Below are 20,181 nucleotides of genomic sequence, written 5' to 3'. Positions count from 1 at the left end.
ATGTTTTTTTCCATAAGTCAAAAGTCTTTGCTGAAGGAACCAGTCTAGAAAACTCGAGGAAACATCCATAGCTGAAATGACTTTACTGAACTAAACATTTTCTCTCTACTTAATCATGCATTTGAAGACTAGTCATTCATAAATTTATGCATTAGAAGACTATAGTGAGCAGACACTATGATATTCATACATAAAGTAGTACTCGAATCATGACCTTGTACTAAAAAGCAATAAGGGACATGTGGCCCATGTAGCGATATAGGTCACTACTAATTGAAACACAAAAAGATTCGTATTTTTACTTTATTTTTTTCTAAATTATCTTTTGAAAAAGCATATTAAGTTCATCTCTTTAATATGCTTTGAACATATGAAAAGGAAGAGAGCACCAAAAAGAATCAAATTAGGTAGGGATTTGATTAATTTTGTTTAAATTTTAGTTTTTAAAATGTTCAATAATTTTTTCCACAAAAACACTGTAGGCCATTCTTAGCTCTCAGTTCAGTGGCTTCGACGGTGACAATTGTCGTTTTTGTAGGAACATTGTCGTTTCTATTATATATTGTTGTTCTCTGAAAGTGTCGTCTTGTTATACGAGAAATTGGGGTTTCTCATGAATATTGTCGTTTAAAATAAAGAAGAGGATAACGTTAATCCAATAAGATTATCATAATAAAACCTATACAAACCACACGAAAGTGGCTCTTCTTTGCAGAGCCTCAGCTCCATTTGTTTTGATCAGTTCAATACAGAGTTTATTGATCATGGAGGGTATTGAAAAGAAGAGGTAATTTCATGAGAAAGAAATCTTTTGCTTATAGTATATATATTTTGATTATGTAAGATGACATGTATCTACAATAAGAATAAGAATGCATTTCTCATTATAAATAGAAATTTGTAGCAGAATGTGACGCAGTGTAGATGGAGTGGCACATCATCAACCTTATATATTCAATGGCTTTTTCTTAATCAAATTATCATTTAGTCTTTATTTGATTCTTGATCTATTTCAGGTATATTCTTTTGTTAGTATCTTTCTCTATTTCTCAATTCATTTAAAGATTGTTACAAAAAGACTAATTCTTCATCATCATCTCCAGCCATATATTTTAAAAGTTAATTGCAAAAACAAAATACTTCAAGTAAAACTTACAAATATATGGAAAAGCCATATTTTTATACATTACCTTTTAAAAATAAAGTGATATTTTCAAAAACTTCCCATACTAAACGTGAGATTGCCTTCGTTTGAGTTGAAAAGGAATATTATTGCTACACTAAATGGTTTTTTTTGTGTGAATTTTGAAGAACAAGAAGAAAAGAAGTCATCTAACTTTGAAGAAGTCAAACCCTATATTTGGTAGAGAAAAAAAGTGGGAAGAAAGAAAATGGAGGAGAAAAAAGTAATAAAGAAGAGATAAAATTTTGTTTGGAAAGTAAAATTAATTGAGTTGTTTCGATTATCATATTAGTTGTATCGTTGATAATAAATTTTTATAAAACCTTCATATCTTCATCCAAAATAATCTCGTACCGGCATAATAAAGTCTACAATATTATACATAATATTCAACATAAAGATTACAAGTCTAAATTATCTAAAATCTCACACTTATAAAAGCCTAAAAGTCTAAAATATTCAAAGTCTCGTACATATATATAATAAAGTCCATATAAAATAATGTACATAACAAAGTCTCATGAAATAAAAAGTTGATAACTCCATACAATAAAGTCCAACTCATCAGAACCAACTTCAATCCAAAAGCAATATATATATTTCTGCAAAATGACAGCAATATCAGCCAAACAAAGTCCATTTTGAACTAATTACTGTATTTAATTTATGCATACACTATAAACTCTAAAATACAAAACTATAACATATAATTTACTGTGCATATATATATATATATATATTTATAAGAGAAATGAGAATGAGAGAGAGACTGTACCAGTGGGGTGCGTGAGAATGAGAGCTGAGAGCTGCACGAAACAAAGAAATGAGAGGCTGTGAGGCTTCGGCCAAATATTTTAAAATTCTTTTATTTTTCTAATTAAACTTATAATAATAAACTTAAGCATTCCCAACACTAAATCGTCCCCAAGTAGAAACCAATTGGCTTTGTAATCAATTAAACAGTACATATATATACACATTCAAATTACTTTGTTAATTAGTCACCTCTAGAAATTATTATTATGCTACTGCAATAACCTATAAAAAGTATTCCAAATTATACAATTGAACAGTCAAATATATATTATTGTTTTTTTAACTATCCAAATTTAAAAAACAAAATATAAGTGAAGAGTATTACAAAATGGATACCTTATAATAATGGTAATTCTTGATGCAACGAGGAGCTAGTAGCATTACTATCAAAAGTTGATGACGTGAAAGCATTCCAAGAGTAGTCTATAACTTCAGGTTGTGCATACGCTAACTCTTCATAATTATGTTGACTGCCCTTTGAATCTTTATTATCAATGACTTGTATCCTTTCTAGCTCCTTTGCTACTTCTTTCATGGTAGGTCGATTCCTTCCGTTCAAATGTAAGCATCTCTGTGCAAGATCAGCAACAACTATGATCTCTTCTTTTGGCGCTTCTTTGAGAACTTGACCATCAAGAATGTCGAACAGACTACTGCTATTTTCCTCCATTGTCATTATAAAATATGTCGCCAAACTTCTTCCTTCCTCTGATCTTGCTGCAGATATTGCTTTTTGTCCAGTCAAGAGCTCAACAAGAATCACTCCAAAACTATAAACATCACTTTTATCGGTAAATTGACTAGATTGAAAATATTCAGGATCTAGATAACCAAATGTGCCATAAACTAAAGTGGTCAAGTGAGTTTGCTCTAAGGAAATAGTTCTTGATGTACCAAAGTCTGCAACTTTTGCTCTCAATTTTTCATCAAGGAGTATGTTTGTAGACTTAACATCCCGATGATAAATTGGAAAAGAAGCTGCTGAGTGTAAGTATGAGAGAGCTCCCGCAACCTCAGTTGCAATTCGTAATCGCATGCTCCATGTAAAAGGAAACTCTGCATTTTTGTCATGAATATACTCAGAAAGCGTTCCATTTGGGACAAATTCATAAACTAGAAGTGGAACATCTGTCTCCAAGCAACATCCCAATAGCTTGACAACATTTCTATGATTGATTTGCGTAAGAATAACAACCTCATTAATGAATTCAGATAGTTTGGCTTCATCAATTATTTTAGACTTCTTTATCGCAACAATCTTTCCATCTTCCAACATTCCTTTGTATACAGTACCTTGACCTCCTTGTCCAAGAACTCTGTCTATACAAAAATTATTCGTTGCCTTCTCTAACTCTTTTGCATCGAACAACTTGGTTTGCTCGACATTGTTTTCACTCGAGTGTATTTGCTGTTCCAACAAAAGGCCACCATTTCGTTTGAAAAATGTTTTCTTCTGTTTAATTTCTTTTCTTTTCATTATGAATTTGTATAGTCTCCATGTACCAAAAACAAGTACTAAGACTCCAAGAGCACTCCCAACTCCTGTTTAACAAGTTATGAATAAATAAACACAAATATATGGCATTTTTTTAATCAAAACATTAATAATTAGTTTGTAATATTAAATTGGCGTAAATTAAATAAAACTTTATATTGCTTTTATTTCTCTTCAAAACTTTAATTTTTAAATATAAATTTTATGATAAATAAACAGAATTATCTCAATAACTTATTTTTTAAGGTATTATGAAAATTGATCTTTTGTATTTTTTTTTGTTTAATCTTCATTCATATCAACAAGTTTACTCTATGAGATGACCCACATACACACATTGCTTTGTAGAGTGACGTGAAATTTCCATTGTGTCACTTAAAAAAGGGATGCAAATGTCTCTATTTTATTATGGTAATGTTAGAGTAAAAAAGTGGCAAAATTCCAATTATTGCAATTTCAAAACTTTATATAGTTAATTTTTAACAATATTTCCCTTATTAGAAAATAAATATATAATTTATCAAAAAAATGTATTTGTATTATTTAAATTTTACAAATAACTGTTTAAAATTTTGTTCTAATATATATTATATCCAATATTATTATTTTTGTTGGAATGAATGAATTCCTAGATGGACCACTATTGGTAATGAATTTTCCCTATTTTTTACAGAATTAGTTAATTAACCGTGCATGCATTATAAAATATTATTTTATGATGAATTGATAAGCAGGCATACATACAAAAAAAAAATTATAAATATGTATTGTATATAAAACCATACCTATAAAGATAAATTTGTGCTTGTAACTACAATGATATCCCCCGATTGTGTTGACGCAAGTACTGCCTCCATGACATAGACTCGGGATTTTCTCATCATTGCATTCATTAATATCTGACAATTAATTTGTATTATTTTTCTTGTTAATATATATTTGAAATAAATATTACTATTTTTTATGTATTTATTATGATATATATATATATCTTTGTATTTCCATGAGTTTACATTACATAATACATATTTGTACGTTTTTGTGTAATAAATACGTGCATATACTTTCATAAAATTCAATATCTAAAATCAATAATTAAATAATATATTGTCAAAATAATAATAAATTAAATATTCTATAGAAATACAATATCCTTTATCCAACTAAAGCAATTTATTTATTTATTTAGTCCTTTAGTTATGTATAAATAAAAAATGATCAGGTATTTCTATTTCTAATAATTTATTATTTTATTATATTTGTTCATAATATTTATAAATAGAAATTGAAACACAATTTTCATATTATAACAAATATTATAAAATTTAATATTAAAATTCATTATAAAAAAATTATAGTTTTACATATTTTATTATATTTAGCAAATAATGTAAGTAATTACATCAAATAATCTTATTCATGACATTTATCATGTTAAAAAATATATGCTCTTTAATTAAGTTTATATCTCTTCTGTATTCAAGTGTTTTATATAAATAAAAATAATTAAAGTATATTTTCTCCACATTTATTAGAACATCTTTAAAATTAAAGAGTAAAAAAATTATAACAACTTATTTAATTTTAGAATTAAAAAGAATGGAGCATATGCAAAGCAAAACATAAATTAAAAAAAAAAACTAATTATTTATATAACTAACAAAAACATTCAAGTAAATATAAATATATATAGAAGACTTCTCATAAATGGGTACTAACAATTATGATGATATGATAACATAGTGACTTGGTATATCAAGTCACGTAAATAATATTTTTATAATAAATACACTTTTTTCATTAGGTAAAAATCAAAATTATTTTTAGAAATATTAATTAATAATTATAAATATAGACCATCGATCTTAATTTAATAATTAATATTAAAATAATTATATATGGATAATAATCATTAACAATAGACTCAAATATATATACGAATTAATTTAAAAAATATTAGTGGTGGATTGAGGTTTACCTTGACACCCGTCCTGAATGTACGCATTCCCTCGAAATCCATTACTGCAGTAACAGCTGGTTATCCGATTTAGAGAGGAATTTAAAGTACCATTATAGCTGTCGCAGTAGAAGTTGCTAGATCTGGATCTGGTTGGGATAACATGTGTTTTAAATATGTCAAAATAAGTACTGTTAATAAAGTACCAATTTAGTATGGCGGGAACATAATAATCCAGATCATCATCATGGGATGTTTTGTATTTATCAATTTCAGAACGATCTATCACGAACGCATATTTGCAATATTCGTTATCACGATTTGTTGCAAGAGTCGTACTAGAATCATTATCCATGGAGATTTTGAAGCTGTCACTAGCTTCGAAAGAAGTACGACAACATTTAACGTCATCGCAATTACTAAAATCAATACTATTGGATGATGATGATGATGAGCAGGTGGAACTGCTGCTAGTGCATCCATCCTGGACGAGCCTGTTACCGCTCCTTGTTTCGTACTTGGCAAAAGCACCACAACTTACTGCAATGAAGTCATTGTCATAAGAATAGTAGAAGGGGCTTCCTGTTAAATTTGCTGATTTTTTGCTTGTCTTATTTGCACAGTTGAAGAAACTGATGGGGCTTCTCACCTGAACCCATTCGGGTTGTCTACTGTCGTAGTCGTTATCATATAACGAAATGTTAAGTACCTGTAGTTGTAGTTGAGTTTGTTCGAGGAAAGGCGTAGTAGAGTTGTGGCAGGAGATTTCGAACCATTTGTCAAGAAAACAATTGGACGATCCAATTCCGAATGGAAATGGGATAGTTATGTTTCCGCACTTTTCTGGACAACCAGGTTTGACAAATACAGCTAGTACTGTTGACGACCTTGACATTAATAACCATCCAGTTATGATAACAAACAAGTAGTAGTTCAGCATAGTAGTCACTACCATTTTCTTCTTTCTTCTTTATTAATGATCACTTTCACGTACGTCTCGTATCTAAAAAATAAAAACAGTAAGAAATTTATCTAATAAAATAAATATTGCATGAAATATTGCTTTCTTTTTCATTCTTACACTATTAAAGTTATGGCAATATGATATGCCAGATATAAAATATTTGCATCATGTCGAAATTAATAGAATGATACCATTAAATTTTATATATTATTCTACTTTTCCCAGGAATATACTACTTAAATAAACTATATATATATTGAGAAGACGTACTGTAGATAACGAGAAAAAGAAAACAATGAATTAATAAAAGAGGATATTTTGTGATACGTACCACAGAGAGAGAGATGAGCAAGTTGGAAATTTTGTTTGTGTGAATAAGGAATTTATGTGACATTAGTGAGAATATATAATATTCCAAAGATATGTGAAATTCAATTTTTCTTTTTTTTCTTTTTTAAAAAAAAAAAAAGAAAAGAAAAAGAAGAAGACATCCTATCAGTATGTGCATGTTCTTTTCAGCAGAAAAAAAATAAAATAAAACAAAAAAGAAATAAGCATATATAGAAGACTCGAGGAAAATTCCACATAAAAATCTTTACTGATGATATATATGAACCAATTAATATAGAAAACTCGAGGAAACATCCACAGCTGAAAAGTCTTTGCTGAACCAAACTTTCATGCATTAGAAGACATGGCCTACCTCTTTAATTTGAGATGTGGATTGCAAAGAAGACTCAAGCAATAATCAACAGCTTAAAAGTCTTTTTTGTTTAGTCATATATGTATATTGTTATACGTCTAAGTCCACAATTATATACGTCTAACTCTAGAGTACTCTTATTGTAAATAACTTGAATCATTCCATTGATTTGAACATATTAAATAGAGCAGGAAAGAAGTTAATTAGGAGTTGGAATTATTTGGCTTTATTTATTTTGTATGAGTTCTTTTTAATTTCTTGTAATTTTTTTTCTTTATTCTTATGTTGTCTCTTGTCAAATATATATATATATATAAAATAAAAAAATTATTAAAAAATAGAAAGAAAAAAAATGTAAAAAAATGAATGAAAAAAAAAGAACAAAAGCAACATTTTTCATTTTCATCTTTTGTAGTTTTGTTGAAGAAAAAAAATGCCGAATAAAAAAAACAACAAAATCAACATTACTACATTTGTTTTCAATTAATTTCATAAAAAAAATTGAGTATTTTATTTTGGCTCTTAATATTATTTTGTAAAATCTCGAAGGTTCTTATGTCATTTAGATTCCAATTAATTGATTAGCCTATCTTTTGATCAATATTCGTTAACATTGTTTGCCCTAAAACGATAACATCTATTTTTTAGCGTTAATTGATAAACTTCCAACTCGAAGAGTGTCAACCATCTCTCATAAAAATATTTTCAATACATTTGTGAGGATTTGGAGTTGAGACTTTATTCTTTGGTGATTTTTCAATATTGTTTGTGTTGTAAATTTTTGGAAAGAACAATATGGGTTGGTGCACACACACAAAGCTCTTGAATTACAATTTTGATAGTTTTAAATAACATTTTCTAAATTCTCACTAAACATTTTGTTAAATGATTTTGCATAATCTAGTTCACTAATTCATCTTGGCAATAATTTTATTCCGCTTGAATTGCTAGGGACTAGCAATAAACTAGTTGGAGGTTGTGATTAAGGGTCGAAAATACACATTTATTGATTTTAATTGTCAAAATAAATTAAGTTTTAATTAATATTTTCATGAAATTAATGTGATATATTTTATAAATGAAAATATTTAATTTGGATTTAATTTGTTTTTATTTTGTAGGAAAATGATACAATTTTGGTTGAATAAAATAAAGCAAAAAGAAAATGAAGAAAGTTGACATTTTGAAGAAATCAAGCCCAAATTGAAAAAGCTCAATCCAATTCATGAAGATGTCATGTCAGCAATCCATGAAATTTATTCTCCACCAATAAGAGATGTTAATTACAACTCATTCCAACAAATATTTACAATCCGTGTGCTTCATTTTCAACCAATAGAAGTGTCTTCTTTTCAACAAAAATTAGCAATCCACGTGCTTCCCTCTCAACCAATGGTAGCTTGCCACATGTCATTTCCACCATAGTTTATTTGTATTCTACACCTATAAATATGATGTAGTTTTCATTTGAAAAACACACATTTTCTACACACTTCTCTCCCTACCATCTTTTCTCTCTATTTCCTCTTCTCCATTTTATCTCTAAGCATAGTTTTCTCACATTTTCAATGGAAAATGTGAGAATGACTTTTAACTTAGGCTAGAGTTTTCTTTTGATGAGGATATGAGTGAAGCTGTATATTTTGCAATCTTTTTATTTTGATTTTATAAAAGTATTTTAATGTTCAAATATTTGAGTTTTATTATTTCTATCATTATTTATGCAATTAATATTTATTATTAATTTTATATAGATTCAGTCAAGCTTTTTCTATGTAGTTTTACTAAAATAATTTATATTAATTTTATTATTTTGTGTGTAGTCTTTTACTGCATTATCGCCAAGATGGTATAGTGTCACTTCTAGATTTCTCATAACAGTAGTATTAGCATTAGATATTAGTTTGTTATTTTGTGAATAGTCTTTTATTGCATATTGCCAATGGTATTATGTCAATTCTAGGTTTCTCATAACAATAACATATGCATATACTTCAACTAAGAGATTTTATTACTCAAATACATTAGCAAATTATCAAAGTAAATAGGTGACCAAAATATATTGTGGAACCTCGATGCCTCACCAAACCCCTTTTATCATTTATTTTCCTTTCATTTCAATTCTTCAAAACAACAAAAATATAATTCCTTTTACTACTTTCACATTACTTACCTTCTAACTGTTTTATTTGTTCTTTGTTTCTTTACCTTTTTGTGGAATCGACCGCCCATCTATACTACAACTACCGCTAAGTGAAAGTCACGTTTGGGCGTTAAACAACAATAAACTAATTGGATGGAAATAATCCACACATTTAGTTTGTTTTCTACAATTCTATCTATGGTGATTTAATTACTTTTTTTTTTTTAAATAAAAAGTGTAAAGTCTTGAATAAGAATGGATCACCTTAATGTATTTATTAGATTGGAAACTAATATGGTATTTTATTCGTCATGTCTTCTTATTATCTATGATTAAGACACTATGGACCTCATTATTAAACATCTCCAAGTCTTCCATGTAAAACAAAAGTATACATAACAAAACCATTTTAATAATTGATCGTTAAACTTTTTTTTGGGGGGTTTGGAAATCTTGATTCATCCTATCTTATTCTATGCTAGACTTTTAACACATCTATTGATTGTACATATAATATTATGGTCTGAGACGTGACTTGCATTAAAGACTTTGATGTAGAGTTTTTTTTTCTTTCCAAACTTGACTGTATGAAGTTTTGTTAGCTGAATTTTCTTAGTTCGCGATATTTACTTTCATTCTATCCATCGATCTCACTGTTTTCTTGATCAAAATTATTTGAATGGATTTTTTTCCCTCTAATTAGCACTTTTTTATTTAATAGAAATCGAATGAGAAATTTAGTGTTGTCATCATTTTAATTTGTGCATGTTCTTGTTAAGCAAGTATTGATTTATTTATAAAATTTGGAGTAAACATATTAAAATTTGGCAGTCACATTGAATAATAGATTATAAAAAAAATATAAAATTACCTTTGAAGTATGTTCTTTACTTTTTGCTGCAACAACTGATTTTCCAGTTGGTTAAACACTTTGTTTAAAAAGATTTTTGAATTTTGACATAAAATTTTACTTTTCAATTTCATTGCAAGGACATATATATAGACAAGCTCTTTGTTTTCTGTTTTTTTAAAATAAATTTGTATATTAAAAAGCATGAATTTTTTTCAAAAGGTTTCTTATCATTGATATTTTGATATTATGATCACTTCAATTAGTAATCACTATTCTCGATAACCATATTTTGCTGAAAGAATTTGGTCAGTTTTTAATTTTTTTTATTTATGTGTTTTATTGAAGAAAATTATTACAAGTTTAATTAATAAGGATTAAATTTGCTAACAATTTAATAATTTATGCTAGAAATGATAAGGTTGATCTAACAAAGTATTTGCTTCAAATGGCGACTCTTATGGCATAATATATACATCTATTACTTGGCTCTTTCAACATTTATTTTTTGGACTTTGACTTTTCATTCCATATTAATTAGTTATGAATTTTTCAAAAATTTTTAAAGTAAAACAAAAGTATTATCATTGTCGATTGAGACATAACAATATGATTTGATCATATCATCAATTATATGAATTTTCTAAGCTTATATTTTGGCTTGGAAAATTCTTGTGTCTGAATGATAATTTGGACGAGTATTATATGGTGTAGAAGTAATGAAACTGACCTCCACATACATTTTAAATGTCTAAAGGACTTTCCAACGTTAGTTCCATGGTGCATAATTGTTACATATATATATAAATATATATATATATATATAACATTCACTCTTTTGATTTCACTATTTACTAATTGTTATGAAAAATATATACCCAGGAATTAAAATTTTCGAAAATGAATATGGTTCATGTGGTGAACTAGGTTCGTGATTGGCTTGCTGAGTCAACTGAGTGAGTTGCTTAGGTATATCATGTTTTCTTGAAATAATACTTATTATGTGATTGTCTTTGATTTTACATAATCAATTTGATAGCTTGATTAGTTCTTGAAAATGTGTATTTAATGTTCTTAAGTGTTAAAATAATTAAGTTTTAATCAATATTTTTATGAAATTAATGTAATATATTTTATTATTGAAAATATTTGATTTGATTTGAATTTATGTTTATTTTGCATAAATAATAATGCATTGTGGCAAACATAAAGAAAGAAATTAAAAAGAAATAAAGATGCAAGCTTTGAAAGAGAAATTGGTATTTTTGAAAAATTAAAAGCCAATTGAAAAATGACATTTTTAGGGAAAGAAGCCCAAAAACTAGAAGTGACATTTGTACAATGGATCCCCCATATTCATATTTAAGGCGAGTTTGACATGAATTTCAAAACTTAGAGTTGTTTTAATACTTAATGTTTTTAAATATTATTTTTTAACTTTTTAAAAAGCTCTTAAATGATTTAGTGGCGTATTTCTAAAATTACATAAAAAATTATCTAAATGGAGTTTTTACACAATTCATTACAATATTATTTTTAATTACTATATTCATACCAATTAATATATTTTCATTTATATATACAAATCTTAACCAATTTTTCATTTTATTTACTAAAATTATCTTTATTATTTCTTATACAAATATTACCAAATTAATTGAGAAGCGTGATATTAGGGTATGTAGTTAAAACTTACCATTTTTAAATATTTTCTCTTTTTGGTTTATTTCAAATTTTTTTTGAACCTCTGCCATAAAGCACCTGTTATATACATTTCCCCAAACAGTGCACATTTTCCCAAATTCAAATTCAAATTCAAAACCCCAAACCTCTTATTCTCTCCATTCCCAACTGAAAACTCATATACTCAAACCCATTTCTATTCTTCATCTTCCAAACCGATGGTCTCAACCAGGAGCGCCAGTGATACTCTTTCCATAAACTCGCCGAAGAAGGAAGAAGAGATGGAAGTTGAGTCTGAACCCGAGGAGACTCGCCATTGATACTGTTTAACGTGACTGCTTGTTTATTTATATAAACTCACTAGTATATTTTTATTTTAAATTTAATATATTGGTTATTATTAGTAGCAATTTTGTTTATTTTTATGTTTATGCTCATGATGTCATTTTAAATTTTTTGGATTGTTTTGTATGTTAAATTTTTTTCCTTTTTATGAATATAAAGTTATGTTTATATTTATTTTTATGAATATTTCTTCCTATGAATATACAACTAAGTTTATGTTTATTTTTTGGACATTGTTTATTTTGTTAATGTTGAATGAATATATTGTACTTTAAACAGATTTGTTTATTTTTTAATTGTTATTTTTTGTTTTAAATTGGTAGATATGGTAAAAGTATACAGTTGTCATATTTGTGTATTATGTTTTTAATAAATTAAACAGTATCGTATATGTTATACCCAGATTTCGAGCCATGTTAAATATGACCTCGAAAGCTGGATTCACAGCGAATGAACTCGTAAAGTTCGAAGTATGCTCTAGGACTAAATATCGAACCTGCAAGACTGAGACGACCTCGAATATGGTGGCCTCGAAATATTCACGATCTCGAAGGGTAGCTCCCGAGACGCCTCTATCCTCAGGGATGAACTCGGATCAGGGGTTCCGAGCCTAACGCGCGTACGATCTCAAAAGCCATGTGACCTCGGGAGAAGTCGTTAGCTCGAACGTTGATGAGAGACCTGGAAGAATAAGACCTTGGAGATATACGATAATAACCTTGAATATCTACAAGTGTTGTCCATAAGGGACGTAGTCTTCATTTATTACTGTAAATCCCCTAAAATCGTGGGATATTATTTAATTAGTTATACGCCCCCTGGTCTTCAGGGGACGTTTCCTTTTATATCGGATTGCAGGCATTTAAAGCCATTTAATTTATTTACACAAAAAGAGTAACTACCCAAAATATGTGGGATAGTACTCTGCAACCTTCTCTATAAATAGAGAGGTCATGCACCATTGTAAAGGACGGGATTTCTGGATCTTGAGAGAAAACTCTGAAGAATTCATGCTTAAGAATTTTCAGAGATAATCTTGAGTAAAAACAAAGACTCATGGACTAGGCAGATTTAACTGCTGAACCACGTAAAAATCGTGTTTTGTATTATTATATTTTAATTGGCCATAACTAGTTATTGTTTATGTGCTCTTCTTTCACTGTTGACGAAAAGCGGCGTCAACAGTTTGGTGCTTTCATTGAGAGCCTTAAGCATTCATCCCTGCAAAAGTCATGGCCACTAATAATCAGAGCACACCTGAAGAAAATTACCCAAGACATCCTGGGAAACAGCCAATGGAAAACTCAGATGTTGAAGAAAGAAGTGGATCTTCCGATTCCCGGGGACCACCAGCTCCACCAAGGGATGAGGATATGTATTACAATCCTGAGCGGTATGTTCCCATTGTGGAACTTGAAAACCGGCAATTGAAGCAGCAGTTGGCAGAGGCCAACAAACGAAATGAGGAGTTGGCAGGGATAGCCGCAGAGGCGCAGGTGGCTCAGCCCCCGCCTCCGCGCGAAAACCAAGTCCCTCCTCCAAGGGACGTACACGTTCCTCCCCGTAGACCCCGTGGGCGTCCACGAAAAGATGCTGCCACAAGGAGGCCAGCTCAACCTCCGGCACCAGCAGAGCCATCCGCTCCACCTAGGCCCCAGAGGAGTACTCGGGCTCGGGCCCCGGCTAACCCGCCTGTGGAGGTACCTGCAGGAACTGAGAATAACCGAACCCCTGCAGAGGCTCGGACTCAGATACCTGGGAGTGCACCAAATGCGACCGACCCATCTCGGGCAAATTCTAGACCGTCTAGGCCACGACATGGATGGCAGCCACCGTCACCTATACGGTTCCCTCCATCACCCATAAGATATCCTTCGCCCCCCCGCAGGAATGCTCAACACGTTCGAGATCAGGGCGAAAGGCATACGGGGGGAAGACAAGGAAACGGGGAGGCTTTCCAGGAGCGGAGAGGCACCCCATTTGAAAAAAGCCAAACATCGTGGTCTCGCACGGCGGAGACGAGGCGACATGGGAAGAATCCATCACGAAATAATAATGCTACGAGTTTTACCAGTGATGATTATGGAGATACTAGGTCGGTCAGCAAGCATGACCGAGGTCGTAAGAATACTGGAAACCGCAGAAATCGGCCCGACCTGCGAGAGCATCTAAACCAAAGTCGAGGTAATGGTGACCCAACAAATCCAGACCTGAGGGACCGCTTGAATAGGCGTAGAGATCCCTTGCGGAGACGCGAGCCTGGAATCACGATCAATGACAATCAATTCCAGACAGTGCCTCTTGCGGACCCGGTCCAAGAAAGAATTGATCATCTTGAAAAAGCCTTTAGGCTTTTGAAGAATGAACGAGAAAATGGTCGGTATGAGGACTCTGACGAGGAGCTCGAATTGTTTGCTCCCCATATTTCCAATACCCCATTTCCTCAAGGGTTTCGGATCCCTCATGTCCCGACGTTTGAAGGAAAGACCGACCCGTGTAGTCATCTGAGGACGTTCAACACCATCATGAGAGCCAGTAACGTAGGTTACGAGCTCAGATGCATGTTGTTTCCAGCATCATTGACAGGACCTGCCAAAAGTTGGTTCGAAAAATATAAGAGACACTCAATAACTTCTTGGGAATAGTTGTCTAGAGACTTCAAGAAGCAGTTCAGAGCAATGATGGGGGTCAGACCAGAGGCATCAGCCTTAACTAACGTTCGACAGCAGCCGGGCGAAACACTAAAAAGTTATTTAACAAGGTTTAATCTGGAAGTCGCCCGAGCTCGGAACGTGGATGACAGTGGGCACCTAATGGCTGTCCGAGCTGGCGTAATGCCGGGGAGTGCCCTTTGGGACGACATGCAAAGAAAACCAGTAAGTTCCATAACTGAGTTTAACAGACGAGCGCAGAGGTTTGTCAATGTAGAGGAAGCGAGGTCGACGCTCAATGCGACTTCCCAGCCCGAAACTACAACGATAAACGTCAACTCTGCCTCAATCTCGGCGGACCCTACAGCTCCAAAGCCTGTCACGGAGAACCCCTCCAAGAGAAAAAAGAACGAAGGAAGTAACCCCGAAGCCGAGGGAGGAAAGAAAAAGAAAGGGGAGAGATATTTCTCCGTATACAGAGTATACACCGAGCTCAATGAGTCTCGGGAAAACATATACCTGGCTAATGAAAACCATGTCCCCTTTAGGCGTCCGGACCCGATGATGAATCAAAAATCCAAGAGGGACTCCAGTAAGTATTGCCGATTTCACAGAGACACTGGGTATACGACCGATGAATGTCGACAACTGAAGGACGAGATCGAAGGGTTGATCTCGAGAGGTTACTTCCAGTAATATGTCAAAAACTAGAGTACTAGTCAGGCGATCGCGAGCCAGAGAGTAGCCGCGCCTCCGACGACACAAAACAACAATTCCCGAGCTCGGGAAGAAGACAGGCCCCCGCCGATAGATGGAGAGGATGTAATAACCATCTCGGGAGGGCCTCATCTCGCAGGAGTGGGAAGGAATGCCCAAAAGAGATATGTTAACGAGCTGAAGACCGGGGACGGGTCTTCTTACGAACCTGAACCTAGGGCCCCCAAAAGCCAGAGGATTGAGACACAACCAATAACCTTCACCAAGGAAGACGCCTCCCATGTCCAGTTTCCTCATCATGATCCGCTGATCATTACTCTTCAGCTGGCCAATAAAAGGGTCCACCGAGTTCTCATAGATAATGGGAGCTCAGTCAACATTCTTTATAAAGCAACCCTCGAGAAGATGGGACTCTCCCTTCGCGACCTGAAAGCATGTGCAACTACTTTGTACAGCTTTTCAGGAGAAGGAACCGCCTGCATGGGATCCATCGAGCTCCCCGTGACCTTGGGAGACTACCCAGTCTCGGCAACCAAGATAATGGAGTTCGTGGTAGTAGACTTACCATCTGCCTACAATGTGCTGCTCGGGAGACCCGCCCTGGTCGGGCTGGGGGCAGTTTCATTAGTAAGGCATCTGGCCCTTAAGTTCCCGACCCCTAGCGGGGTCGGAACATTGAAAGGAGATCAATTAGCAGGGAGGGAATGCTACAACATCTCCTTGAGGGGAAAGAAACAGACGAGCGCACAAGCACTTGTCATCATACAAAACAAAGACGGAACGGTCTTAGAGATTGACAAAGAGATTGATCCAAGGATTGAGGAGAAAGTTGACCTCGAACCTTTAGAGGAGCTCGAAGAAGCCGATCCCTCGAAAAAGGTGAAGGTCGGAAAACACCTCCAAGACGAAACAAAATAGCAATTAATTTGCTTTCTAAAGAAAAACCAGGATGTCTTCGCGTGGTCGCACTCAGACATGGTGGGGATAAGCTCGAATATAGCAAGCCACGCACTGAACATAGACAAAAGCTTCCCCCCGAAGCAACAAAAGTGAAGACAGCTGGACGAAGACAGAAAGAAAGTACTAAAGGAGGAGGTTGACAGGTTAAAGGCAAACCGATTCATTAGGGATGCCTTTTACCCGGACTGGGTAGCCAATCCGGTGTTGGTCCCAAAGCCAAATGGGACGTGGCGAACCTGTATTGACTACTCAGATCTCAACAATGCTTGCCCAAAAGACTGTTTTCCGTTACCAAGGATTGACCAGTGTAATGACCCACTAATCTAGACTTTTGGACCATTAACGAAACTATACATAAAACTTACATTTTTGCGAAAATACCATACTTTATTGGAAACTTGTAGAAATAGAGTTACATTCATAAAATAAGTAGGATATGGGATCCCATTGTCTTAAAAACAAAACATAATTTAAAGTAAAAGATGTTACATAAATAGTGCAGAAAATACATATAAAAAAACATAAAACAAAACTACATCCTCGAATCGAATAACGCTCGGCTCCTTGACTCCATTCACCATTGATACACAACCTCTAAGCGTCCACGAACCTTACCGCCTCTAAAGCTATTTTCCTGCACATAAAACAAAAAGGAATGAGCCTAATGCCCAGCAAGGAAAATCTAACACATAGTCATAAACATAATTTCATAAGAAACATAAAGACTTAACATAATACTTATAACATACACATACTATAATGACCATTGTTACTTGGGGTCCCATAGACTAAACAAGTCATATGCCCATTAGATTAGTGGGGTCCTACTAGCTAAGTAGGTCATATGCCCATAATCTTTCGGGGTCTTGTTAGTCATATGGGTCATATGCCCAAGCCTACATACATACATACATACATACATATCATAATACATTTAATAACATAAAACATAAGATAACATAAGCATATAACATATTGATTCTAGCCTATTTTCCTTACCAAAGTTACCGGGATAAGAGGACAGCGTTGGGACTTTTTGGAACACTCCTAAAACCATAAAAAGAGATGAAATGAAAGAAATGGAAAGACTAAACCATTGAAAGTCACACTTACCAAAACTTATGTGCTCAAGAACTTAGATTCCCTAACCAAAATAAGAATGAGGTTAGAAGACTGAGTAGAGGACTATGAGAAGGAAAAAATAACATAAAACCAATGAACTAGAGTGTTGGGTTACCTTGAAGACTTGTAAGACCAATCTATACTTCAAACCGAAATACTATAAAATCTTACTTCCCCAAGTGTTTGATAAGCTTATAATGATTAAGCTTATGATTTCCCCACCCAAGTGTTTAACTCTCACACTCTCCTAGCACTTGCAGCTTCTAAACTTAGAGTAAAAGGTGAATAATGGATAGGTATTAGGTCCTATTTATAGAGTTTGGGAATGAAAGGATCTTAATTTTACTTGAATAAAAATAATAGCTTTTTAGGTGAAAATAATTTGAATAATCGTTCAGCAGAGGCTGAAGACTCGTTCAAAAGATGCTGGACTTATGAAGAAGTTGAATGGCTGAAAGGAAAAAGAATTCAAAACATTTGAATTATACTAAAGGAGGCGATATATCGCCCCCTGTAGGCAATATATCGCCTGGACCATTATACCCGAGGCGACTGTGCATCGTTTCGTGTTTTCCGTATCTACGTGCTGCGATATATCGGCATACGCTGAATATTTAAACACGAAATTACACATTTTTAGCTAAGTTTGAATGGAGTAAACAGCCTTGACTGAGCCCTCAACGTATTCAAAGCTGCTGACTGACCTTAAAGCATTCAAATTTTACCCTTATTTAATTTAATCCTCAAAAATACTTAATCCTTAATCACCCATTCATAACATGTGCTTAAAATCTTATTGGTTGATATCTAAACCTTATAGTATAATAAATAAAATCCTTAATATCAGTCACATTAATCAAACCTTAGGTTAACTTACTATTCTTAAACTATAGATTAAACTTAGAAAATCTATAAGTACTACTATGAGTGTCCAAATAATTCCCGGTCTGAACCAAAAATTCACAGTTACAAAGATAATACTATACATACTATAATACTACTAAATAATTAGCTAAGTAAAGTTCTTGGACTCTACAATTCTCCCCTACTAAAAAGAATTTCGTCGAAATTTACTTACCAAATAACTCCGGATACCGGCTTTGCATGTCCTCCTCCAACTCCCACGTTGCCTCGCGTTCAGAACTATTACTCCATAAGACTTTGACTATAGGAAAGCTCTTGGACCGTAACTGCTTCATCCCTCTATCTAGGATGCTAACCGGTCGTTCCTCGTAACTTAAGTCTTTCTGGAGCGCTATGGTATCGTACTTGAGGACGTGAGATGGATCTGACACATATTTGCGTAACATCGAGATGTGGAAGACGTTGTGACTATCGGCTAGTGCTGGCAGTAGGGCTAGTCTATAAGCAACTGGTCCCACTTTTTCCAATATCTCAAAAGGACCTATGAATCGGGGACTAAGCTTGCCTTTCTTCCCGAACCGCTTGACACCTTTCATAGGAGATATCTTCAGGAAGACTTGATCTCCAACTTGGAACTCCAAATCGCGTCGCTTGGTATCCGCATAGCTTTTCTGACGGCTTTGAGCAGCAAGCATACGCTGTCTAATAAGCGCTACTTCTTCTTGTGCTTGTCTAATAGCTTCGGGCCCTAGAAGCTGCCTTTCTCCTACCTCGTCCCAGTGCAATGGTGATCGGCACCTTCTTCCATATAGCAACTCATAAGGTGCCATTCCGATCGTCGACTGATAGCTGTTGTTGTACGAGAACTCGATCAGTGGTAAGTACTTGTTCCACGATCCTCCGAAATCAAGTACACACGCGCGTAGCATATCCTCTAAAATCTGAATCGTATGCTCGGACTGCCCATCTGTCTGAGGATGGAAAGCTGTACTAAGGCTTAACTTAGTACCCATAGCTTGCTGTAAACTTCTCCAAAATCTTGATGTAAACACCGATCCTCTATCTGACACTATCGTCTTGGGGATTCCATGCAATCGTACAATCTCTTGGATGTAGATGTCTGCATATTGGTCTGCCGTGTATGAAGTCTTAACAGGCAGAAAATGAGCCGACTTGGTTAGTCTATCTATTACTATCCAACCGGAATCATGCTGCTTATTCGTCTTTGGCAGACCCGTCACAAAGTCCATGGCTATGTCGTCCCATTTCCATTCTGGTATGCTAAGCGGTTGCAATAAACCTGCAGGGCGCTGATGCTCCGCTTTCACTTGCTGGCATACCAGACACTTAGATACATACTCCGCTATGTCCTTCTTCATCCCTGGCCACCAATAGATTGCCTTGATGTCATGAGTCATCTTGGTAGACCCTGGATGAACTGAGTACGGGGTACTGTGCGCTTCTTCTAGGATCTTCTTCTTAATACTTTGATCATTTGGCACGCATACCCGATCCTTATATCTCAATAAGCCTTGGCTAGATATTGAGAAATCTGTAGTCTTGCCTTCTCTAACTGCATCCATGTGTGCTGCTAGTGTGTCGTCATGTCCCTGACCAATTCGTATATCCTCTAACAAATTTGATTGGATGGACAAGTTAGCCAGCTTTCCTACAACCACTTCTATTCTGGCACTGATAAGCTCCTGTTGTAGCGGCTTTTCTATTCCG

At 33.7% G+C, this 20,181-nt stretch overlaps 1 protein-coding gene across 1 annotated transcript; it reads right to left on the bottom strand.

Moving 5' to 3' along the window:
* Nucleotides 1-1,953: 1,953 nt before the first annotated feature.
* On the bottom strand, nt 1,954-6,432 carry LOC133786246 (wall-associated receptor kinase-like 3). Its single transcript, XM_062225446.1, has 4 exons — nt 5,473-6,432; nt 4,280-4,393; nt 2,336-3,541; nt 1,954-1,989 (listed from the first exon to the last, which is right to left on the bottom strand). The coding sequence occupies exons 1-3, from the start codon at nt 6,404-6,406 to the stop codon at nt 2,337-2,339; spliced, it is 2,253 nt and encodes a 750-aa protein (XP_062081430.1). The 5' UTR covers nt 6,407-6,432; the 3' UTR covers nt 1,954-1,989; nt 2,336.
* Nucleotides 6,433-20,181: the final 13,749 nt, after the last annotated feature.

This window comes from Humulus lupulus, chromosome 6, assembly GCF_963169125.1.
Source record: "Humulus lupulus chromosome 6, drHumLupu1.1, whole genome shotgun sequence".
Classification (NCBI taxonomy): Eukaryota; Viridiplantae; Streptophyta; class Magnoliopsida; order Rosales; family Cannabaceae; genus Humulus; species Humulus lupulus.
Note: the sequence above shows the minus strand (reverse complement) of the source record. Positions and strands in the feature narration are given on the sequence as shown.

Excerpts from the sequence above, each read along its gene's own strand:
- LOC133786246 (XM_062225446.1), bottom strand. The coding sequence starts at position 6,406 with ATGGTAGTGACTACTATGCTGAACTACTACTTGTTTGTTATCATAACT. Across the intron at positions 4,394-5,472 it reads CATTCAGGACGGGTGTCAAG|ATATTAATGAATGCAATGAT; the intron begins GTAAACCTCAAT and ends ATTAATTGTCAG. Across the intron at positions 3,542-4,279 it reads GCACAAATTTATCTTTATAG|GAGTTGGGAGTGCTCTTGGA; the intron begins GTATGGTTTTAT and ends CTTGTTAAACAG.